Source organism: Nestor notabilis, unplaced genomic scaffold (genome assembly GCF_000696875.1).
Source record: "Nestor notabilis isolate BGI_N333 unplaced genomic scaffold, ASM69687v1 scaffold20539, whole genome shotgun sequence".
Classification (NCBI taxonomy): Eukaryota; Metazoa; Chordata; class Aves; order Psittaciformes; family Psittacidae; genus Nestor; species Nestor notabilis.
Window position 1 is genome coordinate 40,251 of NW_009943492.1, and position 15,444 is coordinate 55,694.

Genomic DNA, 15,444 nt, shown 5'->3' on the forward strand with positions numbered 1-15,444 from the left:
CCACAACAACTTAAACTCACCATCTTTTATGAGCATTTTAAGAAAGTTTGATATGGAATATATGGAGACAGCTGTATGATTAAGATCTTAATCCTGAAATTAAGCATGGATACTTGGTACTATGCAGATTTTGCATTATTTTGAACACGTAAGCATGCTTTCTTGTGCAGTAACGTGTACTAGGTTGGTTTTCTCCCTTTGAACGCCTATGGCAAGAACAAAAGATTCAGTTTTGGAGCTGTGGGCTTCCATCAGCAATCTGCCACTTCTTGTTTGAGTGCAGAATTGTCACTAATGAGAGGTTCAGCATGTGTATCTATTGGCAAAGTAAGCCAGATATGTTGTCTATAGCTTTATTATGTGACCATGCGTTTATCTGGCTAGCTCAGATATGGTTTGGTTATTTGGTAGCTCTACAAAGCCTGTGAGGTTTGTTTTTAAAGATGATTGTAAAGGAATGAGCACAGAAGATCATGTCTGCTTCCATAGGACCACAGTAACAATGTAAGAGGAATACCTGACCACATCACCTAATATTCTGGGTTGGTTTTGTTTTTCTTCAGTTTTTAGGTCTGTGTGTATTAAAAGCTATATTTTCTCATTCTTCCTTTTTTCTGTTTCCAGCCTATTAGTTTTGCCAAAGGAAAATAAAACTTTACAGTTAATTAATGCCCAATTGTCTCACTTTGTGAATAAGTAAAGAATGAGTCTGATCTTTCCTTCTGCAGCTGTACAGCAGTTCCTACTGTTTTCATCCCAGCTGGCAGTGCGGGGGATCCCATTCAATCTCTCCACTCAGGAAGATGTGATCATACCTGTAACAGGGAGCCCTTCATACTTTGTTGGAATTGACTTCTCTGCTCAGGATGACACCATTTTTTTTTCAGACACAAGTAAAGACATGATCTATAAACAGAAAACTGATGGTTCAGGTGAGAATCATTCTTAGGAATTGTAGAGTAATTGTGGTAAGGAGAGTAGAATATATATTTCTAAAAAGAAGTACAAAAAGTCACATTATGGGATATACAGATAAATCTCAGTGTCACCCCAGTAACCTGGAAAGAAACTGTCAAAAATGTTTGTTCAACTTGTATTAAGCTCATTGAAGTATCCTGTTCTTTGGCAAACTTGCTGAATGTGTTTGGGAATGAACTACTTGCAGCATTTCTCACAAGTAGTATTTGTCATTAACAGTCTGTTTATGCACACAGTAGTATGAAACTGATAGTCTTTTCCCTATCTGGATAGCAGGATGGTTGTTATGATACTGTAATACAGAAAAAGAATATTACGATCGTGAGATTTTTGGAAGTTTTATTTGTGGTAGTGTGAAAAATGTTTATCTGCAATTTATAATAGTGATTAAATATATATTAAGTCAACATATAGTCTTCTGAGCTTGCTTGCTGCCTTGGGTCAGAGTAATAGTAGACTGCAGTTGACCATTACTATGCAAAGAGTAGGTAAGGTCTGGCTGTTGAGCAAGATGTCCTTACTGCTCTGACCTTACTGACTTTCATTCATAAAACTCCTCTCAGTGTAACCTTAGTGACAGATTTTTCTCTCATCTTTAGCTATTCTTTATTTCTCCTCTACTGGGGTTGTGCTCCTGAACATATGCCTCCTTTGCCTGGAGCAAAGGACATCCTTCCTTCCCTTTTTGGTCTTTATATAAAATAGCAGAGGCAGCATTTTTATTGAGGGAAACCACTGTGGTTATGAACAGAATATTGCATTTATGCTATTTCCCTTGTTCCTAAACATTTACAATTGTTATGTGTGTTACGAATTGTAGGAAGAGAAATCCTGACAGCTAATAGAGTGGAAAGTGTTGAAGATTTGGCCTTTGACTGGATCTCAAAGAATCTATACTGGACAGACCCTCGATACAGAAGTGTTAGTGTGATGAGGCTGGCAGATAAATCTAGGAGAGCTATTGTTCAGAATTTAAATAATCCTCGATCAATAGTGGTTCATCCTGTTATTGGGTAAGTTTAAGTTTGATTCTCCCTTGAAACTGTGTAAACAAATTTATGATTTGAGCAGAATCGGTGGGGTTAGATTAACATCTCATTCTGGATTTCTGTTTGGATTTGTGTTGTTTTCCATCTCTTCTGTTCTCTTGTCTTTATCTTGTTTGTTTTATTCTGGCAAAGGATTCAGCACCCATAGGAAAGGGCAAGGTGACACAGATTCCACATGAAAGCGGCACTCAAAAGAATTCTCTTTAAAAGCACCATTTTTTTCTTTTACTCCTGTGTGTTGATAAACAGGCAAAATAACTTTGTTTCTGTATCACTCGGATCAGAAAGCTGTTCCTCATAGTTGAAAGACAGTTTTCTAGATTATTTTTAATATGCTTTCGGATCCCAGAATGCTAACCTTGGTTCCTTTTTTTTTTCTATCTGAATTTCTTTATTTGAAACATATTAGATACTACTGGCTGTATTTGATACAGACGTTACAATATGTGATTCTTTGTGCATGAAATGAAGCCCTGCTTTTCTTTGATACAAATGCTTAACCTCAAATTCAATACTCTTATTTGGCCGTGCCTCGCCAGCATTTCTTTCACAGCATAGTTCAGCTTCCTACTGCCATACTACTGATTTTCTTAACTCTTGGATATTGAATTTTCATGTTTAGTAACTAGACTATTTTTGAAGTAATCTCATAAAAATAGTGTTGAACTTGTATCCTTTTTTGTTTCCTACTTGGTAAAGTTATTTAACACTAGCTTCAACTCTGACTGTAGGCTTAAGTCAAAAGGATCATGAGAAAGTTCTTCATAATATTCATGCTTACTTGTAAGTATTACCTGGAAGATGGATTTTTTTCTTGATTCTTCCTCCCTACTTAAATGAAATCCCAACAGTTTTAACAAAGTTACAAGTATTTCATGTCTAAAGGGAGAAACCACTTCCAAAGATTTTGAAAGCTGTTGTAAACAGGATAAATACTAGTTGTTGGTACCACTACCAATTGAGGAGAGGGTCAATGTAAAATTGTGGTGTTTTTAATGTATCTGCAGCTTTGTGGTGCAAAGAATGTTAATACTGTTCAAATGCATGATTTAATTATGTCCTTTCATCGGGTTTTTGTGTCTTCCGGCATGTCCTTTCAGGTATATATTCTGGACAGACTGGTTCCGTCCTGCAAAAATCATGAGAGCCTGGAGTGATGGATCCCATGCCTTGCCAGTTGTGAATACAACACTAGGCTGGCCTAATGGCCTAGCCATTGACTGGAGGTAAGGAAATGGCCTAGCCATTGACTGGAGGTAAGGACAGTACAGAAGACAAGCTTTTGTGCAGATGTGTTTTTTCCTCTAAACTGTTAGGGGTTAAAAAGAAAGGAATTCTGTCAGATGCGTGCACTGGTGCTTTTGTAATGAAGACCTTATTTTTCAGTTTGTTGAAAAGACTGTGAAAGGCAAGGTCTTCTCAGGATCCCTCCCCACACAGCCCAGTAGTTTTTTTTGTCAGGTTTAAGATTATTATTTGAGAAAATGATAGTGCTTCCTAATGGACATAATGTCATTTGAAGTGATATGATGTTTTGTTATTTCTAGTTCTCTAAGGCTGTACTGGGTGGATGCCTTTTTTGATAAAATCGAGCACAGCACCTTTGATGGGCTGGACAGACGGACTCTAGAACATATTACTCAGATGACTCACCCATTTGGCCTTACTATTTTTGGAGGTAAGTCTGGCACTGAAAAGTATTATCTATTATTATCACAGTTTTGTGGGGTGGTTTTGGTTTTTTTTTTTAATATGATGATCTGTGAGTATGTGAGATAAAATAACATGGCCTTTGTAATACTGCTTTTCCTATAAGAAACACTGTTGCAAGTTTCTATAAAAACATCTATTTAGTACTTGTTCATTTTTAGGACTGTTTTTATGTATATCTGTGTTTGAATAGTTTGAGGCAGATCAGGTAACTCAGTGCAACAAGGCAGATTATGCTGTGCTCCCAAGGTGGGCTACTCATGCTGGACAGATGAGGTAAATCACCTACCTAGAGATGGTCAGTGATTTCAGGATTTTATTAATTGCATGTAGAGTCTTGGCACTGGATTTATGTTGTGTGAAGAAAGATGCCAGCATCTGACCCCTTTTGATTTTTGGTAAAAAGATCTTCAAAAATATTCTAAAATTTTCTGTAAAGTTGGCTTAATGAATGACTCTTAAAATTGCCTTGGAATTTGAAATGCCAATTGAGTCTGTTATATCTCAACTTAAGCGAAATCTGAGAGCACTTTTTTTCCCTAAGGTATGTCTGCCTACGACTGGAGGACTCACTTTGACTGCATTTAGTGATAAAAGTCCTTTTGTCCTTTTCATGAAACAGTTACAAAAAAAATTGAATTTTCATGAGGTCTTGCAGTTTTTTCTTATGCTTGATCTTTTATGTCATATTGCTCTGTAATTGTTACATGTTAAATGTCTTTCAAAACAGGTTATGCCTACTTTACTGATTGGAGACTTGGTGGAATAGTTCGAGTGAGGAAGTCTGATGGAGGGGAAATGACTATTATTAGGAGGGGCATAAGTAACATTATGCATGTTAAAGCGTACGATGCTCATTCCCAAATAGGTGAGCTCTTTCGTTGTACAGATAGATTAAGAAATGAAGTGCAGTACACCAGGTTTCCACTCTAAATTTTAGGAATGGTTTTACTGAATCATAAGTGGTGGCAGGCAGCACAGGCACTTAAAATCACACATATATTTCACTGTTCTGTGACTGTGTGCAGTTTTCCTCCACCACTCCTGTTAATTTAATAACCTTGTAAAATGAAATTATGATTCCATTGTATCTTGTGTAATTGTATCACTGTTCACAACTTTGTATTTATTTTTTTCTGGTAGAAGTTTTAGTTAAACTGAACTATTTATTTTGAGGAGTTGGTTAAAAATTTATTAATCAAACTACTATTCTTAAAGTAATCACTGTGCATAAATCACTATTTCTTATTTTCATTTCTGATTTCTGTGTAATTCTATGACCTAAAACAAGCATTTGGTATTGTAGTTAATTTAGTAAAACACCCAGTACCCTTACCAAACATATGATCAAACAATTTGCTAAGTCTCACCACCAGTTTGGTGTCCAAAGATTGGATCAGGTCTCCCAGCCTTGCTCAGACAAAAGTGCGTAGTATACTTGTTTCCAGAGAGTTGCTGAAAATTGCAGAAAATTGGATGAAATTTAGTAGTATGTTCTTGGCTTCCATGAACATTTGTGTCAATGAAGAGTATATGGAATGTGAGACGTTATTATGACTTACTGCTACTATTTCTGTTAGTGAACTTAACTCTGTTTTGCAATGTATACAAAATGAGCATCTTTTTGTAAAACACTTGCACAGTTACTGTACTATGCACGTTTAATACTTCCCAAGCTGCTGTCAGTAGTGTATACATTGATCTTCATCAATTTTGAAGGCTCCAACTACTGTAACAGAGGAACAAATCCCAATGGAGACTGCAGCCACTTCTGCTTTCCAGTACCAAATTTTCAAAGAGTTTGTGGTTGTCCTTATGGCATGAAGCTGGCTTCAAATCAGCTGACATGTGTTGAAGACCCGTCCAATGAGCCACCCACTTTGCAATGTGGCTCCTACTCATTTTCCTGTGGTAATGGAAGATGTGTGCCTCGATACTATCAGTGTGATGGTGTTGATGATTGCCATGATAACAGTGATGAACAAAACTGTGGTTCAGAAAGTAAGTAATCCCTGTAATATACAGTTAGTGTTTGTGATTTGCGGTTCAGAAAGCTTGCGTCAGTCTGATTTCATTGGAATAAACCCCAATTCTTTAGGGTTGTATCTGTGGATAAACCCTGAAATCTACCTGGGAGATTAGTTACTTTGGAAATTACTTGGATAACTGATGGGAATGTGGGGTTCAACACTGGCCACCTAAAGAATGCACAAACCCCCTTATATCTCACTAGTTCTCAAAATTCAATTTACAGAGTAACAAAAATTTGTCTTCTGAAGAAAAAAGTTGGGTTTATTCTTAGTTTTTTGTAAATTTTGAAAGATACTGGGATATCACTTCCTTGTCTTATTTTGATGCATGATGAATCATCTTAATAAATATGAAGAGATTTAAAAAATAACACCATAAGAAAAATAACAAAGCCATATGCATTGTTTAACCTTCCTCTAATTTTAGAGCAACACCTTTTATTTCATTTAACAGTTGCGTAAAAATTGTATTGTGTTCATTATATTTGGGCACTTCTGAACTACCTTTTACATCTAGATATTTACAGCGAAGTGGATTAAAAGCACAATGGTTCATTTCCTGGTTTTACTGTTAAGTGTCTCACAAAATAATTTGTTGATCAAGTTAATTGAGAGAACAGTGGGATAATTATAGTTGATAAGATACTGTAAAGCAAGTTCTTGGCTTTTATGAAGTATTTGGTGCTTTATTCAAAGTTAATTCCTTTAAATCACAAACATGAAAATAGATCACATTAATAAAATGTGCTCAATGCATAGGACTGACTAATATGACAGATACAAACTCTATTTCTTATTAGTGGTCTATTTTAGAATAACTAGAATGTCTTTTTTTGGGGAAACAAAAGTATAAAGCCAGTGGCTACTTGAAGAAGGTATTTTTCTTGTTTAGATTGTTTTGAAGAGCTTGATAATTTAGCTTTTTTATTGATTCTTGCAGTGTAAGAAAGCTTGTATTCTGTTCAGTTCTGCAGCATGTTGGCATGACAGACATTTTTGTTTTAAGCAATGTGCATTTTAGAATTTGATGCATATTTTAGACATTCTGTAAGTGCATTAAATGTACTGAATACTCTGGCAGGGAGGGCAAGTTTTGGAGATCTTTATCAGCATGTTCTCCTGTTTTGTTTTTTTATTTAGACAATACTTGTGCTTCATCCGCTTTTACCTGTGCCAGTGGACAGTGTATTCCAGGTCGCTGGCGCTGTGATAAACATAATGACTGTTTTGATGGCAGTGATGAATTGCATTGTCCTACACAAGGACCTACTTCATGCCCCGTAACCCTGTTCACCTGTGATAATAGAAGATGTATTCCTAGGGTCTGGCTGTGTGATACTGATAATGACTGTGGTGATGGGTCAGATGAAAGAAACTGCAGTGAGTATCACAACTATCTGTTGTTTTTCTAAACAGCTCAGCATGTCTCCGTAGATATGTCTGTTGGTGGAAGGATGATAAATGAAAGTGGAAAGAAAGAACAAATATTTTGCAGTCCGGAAGATGTGAAAAACTCAACTAATTTGAGCTACCAGAGCCAAGTAGAATGCAGGAAAATAATTTAAAAAATAAAAAGGGTCAAATGTGATAATTATAATCATGGTGCCGCATAATGTCATTCACTGCAACTTACAGCAAAAAGCAGCTAAAGCTTAGATATTCTAAGCACTTAGTTCTTGAGTGATCTCAGCTAATCTAGTCTGGAAGTATTTACCAGAAGTAAGACAGTAGTCTTTCCATATACTTACTTTAGTGTTTTTACCACTGAGAGGAGTCTTCTGTTCATTTTCCATGAGTCCAAGCCTACATACGAATAAATAATTACTCGATACTAATGTATTAGTGCTTGTAATTTATATGATTACTGGTTGCTGCATTCCATCTTGCAGTGTAGTGATAGCGTCTTTCTACTGTCTCAGTATTATATTGATTTGAGAAGAGAGAAAAAGAAACACATCTGCATTTATTGTCATTCTTAATAGCTTTCACAGGTACTTGTGAACCCAGGCAATTTCAGTGTCCAGACCATCGCTGTATTGACCCATACTATGTCTGTGATGGAGACAAAGACTGTATAGATGGTGCTGATGAGCATGACTGCAGTAAGTGCAACTTTGTTTGTTGAACGCCTCTTTACTGTTTCCTCACTCTTGCCCCCGAGGGGTCTTTGGTGGCCACATATTACAGCTTCAAGATAGCAGAATGCATAATAAACCTATCCATAAATTAACCCTGTTTATGATACTTGTTTTAGCATTTTAGTAAGCCCTTTGATCTCTAGACTGGTTTCAGGGGGCTGAAATCTGTTTCCTCTGTTTTCTGTACATTCCAAGGTCACTGCATTTTCTGTATCCCAGGGAAATCCTGGTATTCAGTGGAACTGGCCACCTGTAATAAAAATGGGTGCAGCCTAGCTCTCTGAATTAAATGATATCAATATTTTTTGTTTTGTAGTATATAACTGCAGCGCCACAGAGTTCAAATGTCTCAGTGGAGACCAGTGTATCAGCACTTACTACAAGTGTGATGGTGTTTTTGACTGTAATGATCACTCAGATGAAATTGACTGCCGTAAGTACATTGATGCTGGAAGAAAGGTTTCAGTTACTACGTGATGCTTCTGAAAATTTCCTTTATCTGCACAAATGTCCTTAAAACCTCAAACTTCTTCTTAGGGAAACTTGTCTAGAAATTATTTTTTTCTGGGCAGAAATCTCAAGCACAGTAGGATCCAGCTCAAGAGTAGATTTTTCTGGCAAAGAGTAGAGCTTGCATTCCTTTTGGCTCTAATGTTTTGTTTTACTTGGCACCTCAGCCTCAGGGTATAAAAGTAAAATTAATAAGTCTATTCATCTAGAAAACTGAAAACCTTTTATCCATGAGAGTTAGATTGAAACTTGAGTAAATTTTTACATTGAAGTTAGTTAAAATGTTGCAATGCAGGGTGGTTAAAACTATTTTCAGCATGTAATTTCTTTTTGCTGTGGTCATGTGCATAGTTATCAGTATATGTAGATATGAAAATTGCTTCCTCAAAATAGAATAGTTGAATTGCCTTGTTCAACATATTATAAAGTAGGAGTTAAACTGGTCAAATTCTGAATTGTTGTGTAGATTGACTGACTGTGATTCTATGGCCTCACCTAAAAGCAACACAGTTCTTAACAGTACTGTAACTGCTTATGCAGGAGATTTACTGAACTTAGTGATTTTGCTTCTCTGTCTAAAATTGAAACAGCTTCTGAACTGTTGAATGTTACTGTTTTAGCTACACGACCACCAGGGATGTGCCACCAGAATGAATTCCAGTGTCAGTCAGATGGCAATTGTATTCCTGCTAACTGGGAATGTGATGGGCATCTTGACTGTGCAGATGGCTCAGATGAACATCACAGATGTCCTGCCAGGACCTGTCCACCATCTCTTTTCCGCTGTGATAATGGCAACTGTGTCTATCGAGCATGGATCTGTGATGGGGATAATGACTGCAGGGATATGAGTGATGAGAGAGATTGTCCTACTCAACCCTTCCGGTGCCCCAGCTGGCAGTGGCAATGTCCAGGTCACAGTATCTGTGTAAATCTGAGCAAAGTATGTGATAATTCTGCTGATTGTCCTAATGGAGCTGATGAATCCCCATTGTGCAGTAAGTTACTGTTCAAGTATCTTTTATATATTACTATGTGCTACAGCTTCAGAAATAAATGGAACATTCAGCCTGCTGTATTTAGTGCAGCAATGTTTCTAGTAGAAATTTTAAGCACACTGAAATTAGAGCACAAATTACTTAATGTAACTTGCTTGCAGTGAAAGGAGTCTACGATAATGACATTTATTAGCTATGTCCAGCCTTGTGCTCTGAATTCAAATGTGACTTCCACTGACTTCAGTATAGGTTTTTATATAGCAATATGGGAATGTGTCCCTGAACATGTTCACTAAAGCATGGTATGCTTTAAGTTCAGATGAAATGTGATTCAGTCCTTAATATTTTCTTCTAAATTTCTAACTTCAAAAATAATGAAAAAAATCTAAAAGCTTGTGTGTAGATAGACTTTGTATTTATGTTGATTATGAATTGATTTGAGCATAACCTTTTTCTTTCTTTCCTTCTTTCCTCCTCCTCTTTAATCAATGCACATTCTCAGATGAACCCCAGCCAGGTATGATTGTAAATGATTTTAAATTATTGTTAATTAATACAATTCTGGGTTTGAATTGGTACACTAATTTTTTGTGTATTTCCAGCTAGTCTTGAAAAAAATTTTATAAATGCTTAGCCTTCTGTTTAGCATCCATTTAATGAGATTCAGTAGAACATACTATGTTGTTACCTGCCTTTATGTGCATTGTGTGTCTTAGATTTTACTAAGTGTCTCATTGTGTAACTGATGATTGTGCAGTCCTGTTGCTTTAGCAGCAGTCTTAGGCTAGTAATGCAATTGCAAAGGATGAAATATAGCATAAGAAGCTTTTATTAACCATTTGCTTATTTCCTTCCCCAATGCCATTTCAGATCAGGAGAGCTGCTCTGACAATAATGCTGGCTGCACTCATGAATGTGTTCAAGGACCGTTTGGAGCTCAGTGTACCTGTCCTTTTGGATACCAGCTTGCAAATGACTCCAAGACCTGTGAAGATATTAATGAATGTGACCCTCCAGGCTTTTGTAGTCAGCACTGTTACAATGAGAGAGGGTCTTTCAGGTGTTACTGTGATGAAGGATACATTTTAGAAACCAATCGGAAGACTTGTAAAGCAGCAGGTGAGGAATATTGATGTCAACCTAAAAAATGACAACAGTGTCTGGAAAATATCCAGCTTTGCCATTTCATATTGTTCTCTTTTAAAAGAGCTGATGCAAACAGCCACTTAAAGTTGTTCAAGACAAATGACCCTGAGTATCAAAACAGTCATCAGAGGGTTAATTGGAAACTATTGTTTCCTTGAAATAATACATTTAAAGTAAAACTTAACCTTGTAATTTTTAATCCTGTATTTGTCAAAAATAATATTCTGGAGAAAAGTGATGCCGGGCACCTGTAAGCCATAGGCTAAAATTTGCTCTTTACAAAGCTCAGTGTTTAAATCCCAGCCTTTCACAAGACTGATTTAGTGCCTATGCCATACTTTGCTCATTTCTGAAGAGTCAACAGCAGTGATACAGCCTAGCTGTCTGTTGTTCTGTATCTCTTACATAGTACACTGACAGTACCAAGGAGCCATATACTCAGCGGAATTTGTCACCACAGGTTTCCTGGTTTAGGGGTATACTCAGGTTGTGGAAGACTCTTGCAACTTACCTTTGCAAATACGTTTGGCCTTTACTACTAGGGAGTTTCTTATAGTTTGCTGTCTTTATGCTTGCTATTCTTCAGTTGTTTTTCAGCAGTTTATCAGTATAAACTGCTGCACAGTAATCTGTCCACAGCAGCATCTGGCTTTCCTCTAATCTTTTTTTTCTTTTTCCTGGTCCCCATGCAGTCAAAAAGTGGGGGGAAGAAAGATATGGCTGGCTAAAAAGGAGCCAGAGCCAGGCTGAATAGAGTAACTGGTGGTACAGAGAACATAGGGGGTTGAATCAGGACTGGGAGCTGAGAGTGGCTCAGTGTTGGATGTCCTTATGGCATCCCACCAGCAAACTGATTGGACAATGAGGAAGAGGACCTGTGGTCCAGATATGAGACTCAAAGGGGAGTCTGGTAGAAAGAGTAAAGGGTGGAGAAAAGCCGAGGAAGATCCAGGATGAACAGACTGGATATGGTAAAATATCTTGGCCTAAGAATTGATTTGAATTTTTCCTTTCAATATGTGTATCTAGATATAATAGCTTTAATGATATAAAGCCATATAAAATTTCTCAGTGTTTCTTTTTCTTACAGAATTACTGTTGAATAGCTTATTGGTTTGTTTTAATTTTTAATTCCTTTGACAGAGTCTGGAAATCTTCTTTTGCTGGTGGCAAGTCGTAACCAAATTGTTGTGGACAACATCACCTCTCAGTCACATAGTATTTATTCTCTGGTTCGGGATGGGAGGAATATTGTGGCTATTGATTTTGATTTGGTCACGGATCGTATCTTTTGGTCTGATACAACAGAGGATAAAATTTGGAGTGCGTATCAAAATGGGACTGACCGAAAAATAGTAAGTTTTGCTGTTATTCTTGCCTCTCTGTTGCAGAGGGAAAATGAAGAAACTATCTCCAGTTGAGAAAGGGGAAGAGGGAAATCCCAGCATAGTAAGAAGAGAGATAACATAGACAAAGTGAAACAACTTTGTAGCTACTAAGTCAACATTTCAGATAGCTTTTTGAAAAAGAACACTGAATGCTTTCAAGGAGCCCTTTTTTAACATCAGGCTATAGCTTGATTTTCCTATTAGTAGATGCTAACTTCTTCAGTAGAGCTGCTGAAGTTAGTAGTAGTGTTTGGGTGTTTGTCAGCCTTTTGAATGTCTACATTGTAACTCATTCTGCGTAAGAGATCTAAAAGTGTTGGAGATGTGGTTCCCCATTTTCCGTATCTATTGAAATGCGATGGGTAAAAAAATTTGTATCAACCAGTTTGTTCTCTCTCTCTCTCTCCTTTTTTGTTTTTAATATCTTGTTACTAAACAGGTTTTTGATAGTGGTGTCACCGTGACTGAAAGTATAGCAGTAGATTGGGTAGGTCGCAATCTTTACTGGACAGACTTTGTCCTGGAAACAATTGAAGTCTCTAAAATGGATGGGAGCCACAGGACGGTGCTGATCAGTGAAAATGTAACAAACCCAAGGGGACTAGTGTTAGATCCCAGAATTGAGTAAGATTCTTTTTTTTTTTATGGTTTGTTTTGAAAAGATGCATATTTTATGATGTGACAATATTCAAATTTGAGATATGCCAAAATTGTTTTGTAATTGTAAATAAGTGAAAGAGAAAACTTAAGAAGATTTTTAAAAATAATGTTTGCAGAGTTGATTTATTTTTTGAAGTTATATGATGATTTCATAATCTGCTGCTCTGTTGACTGTAACAAGATGTTATTTTTCCTGTAAAACAGATTTTCCTACGTTTGCTTCCTAGAACTATTAATTCAGAATTCTGACGTATCATTATGAGTTGGTGGTATACCACACACATGTAATATAATGTGGTATGTCTTCCTGGCAAGGAAACATGTTTCTTCATAGCTCCAATTCTAAAATAATTGCCTGTACTATATTAACGTTATCACAAAATCACCTTCCCATTTCTGGCAGCAAATGGCATAGCGTAAATCGAATATTATGATTTGAGCTGTTCATGTACAAACTTCTGCTCCTTTTTGAGCTCTTCAATGCCTTGAAGTCCAGTTACTGCCAGCCATGTGGGGCTCTTCAGTTACATCACTGTTTACATTATCAATGCATGCCTGTAAAAATACAAACCCATATCGAATGATTATTTAGGAGCTGGAGAATCAGATTATGATCAGCATTGAAAACCAGGGATAACAGTAGCTTCTATATCCTTCTATTACTGAGAAATGAAAACAGCAATAGAAGTATTAAAAAACTTTTTGCAACAGAAATTATGGTAATATCTTAAGCCAGCATATTGCTGAAAGGAATAATTTCAGTATCATTGCGCAGAACTTTTCTTGAAAGGTTGTTTCTGTTTTTTGGCTAATGAGTCTTTGTGTGATGTTTCTCAGTAGGCTGCTAGTTTCTTTTTCAGATTGGTAACCACAGGTTACTTTTTGCAGTGCTCATGTAATGTTCTGGACTGACTGGGGCCAAAACCCTCGAATTGAAAAAGCCAGCATGGATGGCAAAATGCGAACAGTGATTATTAACAATAAAATCTACTGGCCCAATGGACTCTCCATTGATTACCCAAATAAGCTTCTTTATTTTGCTGATGCTTATCTTGATTATATTGATTTTTGTGATTACAATGGAAACAACAGACGACAGGTGGTTGCAAGCGATCTGGTAAGACATCAATAAGAAACCATTGTTTTCCCATGTCATTGCAGATAGTCCTTAACCTATTTCCACTGTCATTGCACTGTCAGAGCCTTGAATGTGTTTTTCTTCAAAAGACTTGGGTGAAGCAGATATGAATTGTTTTAGCTACTTGCTGCAGCTGTGCATATCCTATTCACAGTCACGAGATCTTCAGCAGAACCTGGACCTGAGTGTAGACTTCGAGCTTTCGAGCACTCTAATTTGTTCTGTCTGCATGCATGAAGTTTAAAGATGACATCTGACACTGCTGTAGGCACATACAGTACAAAAAACCTGGAAGAACTTTCCCTGGTCACCTTCTGTGAGTGATGGATGCTACTATTCTTGTCGGCAGTGAATGGTTTTGTGCTGCCAGGACTTGCTGTGTGCAGGGCACTTCATAAAGACCACCCCTCTTACAGGCTGTCTCCTAGTGAAGTGCTGCTGGCAGCCTGTAGCACTGTCCCTGTGCCAGCACAACAATTCGGATGTTCAGTTGGGACACATAGGCTGGTATCGATAACCGCATGTATATTCTCAAAACCTGAACCTTGGAGCTTTTATTTTTGGCTAGAGAGACAATTCTTGTGAAATAGGAGCCAGTGTGATCTTCTTGACTTACTTGTAGTTTTCTGAAATTTAGATAAGCCACCTTCTCTGACCTTCTAGAAGATTATAGGGGAGCTTAGCAGAGATGCAAGGTCTTGACAGGTCCATAACTCTCAGCAGAGATTTCTTTTTGTGCCCGTGAAAACCTAGAACTGGGTCTTTGTCTGTTGGTTCCCTGTGCGCTGCCCTACAATTAGCGTGCTTTGTTAATTCCTTATGCTGTACATCTTACAGGGTCTATTTAGCATTTTCATTTTTAAAAAATGTATATTTCCCCCATAATTAATGCCTCATTTTCAGGCAGTTGATGCTATTTCATATTCTTTTGCTGAAAAATGTCTTTTGAGACACAGCTGTGTTTTTCTTTTTTTTTTTTTTTTTAATTATGCTTAGTTCTGTTGTTACTTCATTGCGAGTTTTACATATAAAAATCTCCAGAACTAAACTGGTAAACTATCTTGCCTTTTAGATATTGCAGCATCCACATGCTCTAACTATCTTTGAAGATTTCGTGTACTGGAGTGACCGCTATACTAATAGAGTAATTCGGGCCAATAAATGGCATGGAGGAAACCAGACAGTTATGATTTATAACATTCACCAGCCTTTGGGGCTTGTGGCAGTCCATCCTGTAAAGCAACCTAATGGTAAGTTCAGCAAAACAACTTTAGTAATTCCTAAAAAGCCATGCAGTAGTGTCATGCATAGGCACTCCTGGAATCAGTCCTGTCGGGAAATGGGCTGGGTTAAATGAAGCAAATAATTCATACTATTGACTTGCAACAGAAGGTCATTTCAGCCTGTACAGCCTCACGTTTAGGGAAAGTAACCTAGGCAGCATGTAATTATAATGACTATCCAAAAAAAATAATAGTAAAATAGTACGTGCCATTTTCTTGTGCTTTCTTTTGAATGTTGTAAGAAAATCAGAGCATTTTTGGAAAGCATCTTAATTTTCAAGATTTGTCTCTGATACCAGACTCAGTTCCTCAAATGTTAATGAAATTATTCTTTCAGACAAGACTACTGTCATTAACCTTCTCTGAAAGCACTTTTGTCTTATTTTTACTTGATTATACTTAATAATATATAATAA

The 15,444-nt window shown here is 37.0% G+C and overlaps 1 protein-coding gene across 1 annotated transcript in view; it reads left to right on the plus strand.

Annotated features, from left to right (window-relative positions):
- Positions 1-14,995, plus strand: part of LOC104411533 (low-density lipoprotein receptor-related protein 2-like) — a gene marked incomplete at both ends in the record, with an annotated part of 39,196 nt that extends 24,201 nt beyond the window's left edge. Inside the window, 16 exons of the mRNA XM_010021975.1 lie at positions 729-932; positions 1,799-1,991; positions 3,128-3,253; positions 3,575-3,705; positions 4,468-4,605; positions 5,457-5,738; positions 6,908-7,147; positions 7,750-7,869; positions 8,222-8,338; positions 9,036-9,413; positions 9,916-9,930; positions 10,284-10,532; positions 11,703-11,914; positions 12,387-12,571; positions 13,496-13,724; positions 14,818-14,995. Of these exons, the coding sequence (XP_010020277.1) occupies positions 729-932; positions 1,799-1,991; positions 3,128-3,253; positions 3,575-3,705; positions 4,468-4,605; positions 5,457-5,738; positions 6,908-7,147; positions 7,750-7,869; positions 8,222-8,338; positions 9,036-9,413; positions 9,916-9,930; positions 10,284-10,532; positions 11,703-11,914; positions 12,387-12,571; positions 13,496-13,724; positions 14,818-14,995 (2,997 nt within the window). The remainder of the gene's footprint in view (positions 1-728; positions 933-1,798; positions 1,992-3,127; positions 3,254-3,574; positions 3,706-4,467; positions 4,606-5,456; positions 5,739-6,907; positions 7,148-7,749; positions 7,870-8,221; positions 8,339-9,035; positions 9,414-9,915; positions 9,931-10,283; positions 10,533-11,702; positions 11,915-12,386; positions 12,572-13,495; positions 13,725-14,817) is intronic.
- Between the last annotated feature and the right edge of the window lie 449 nt (positions 14,996-15,444).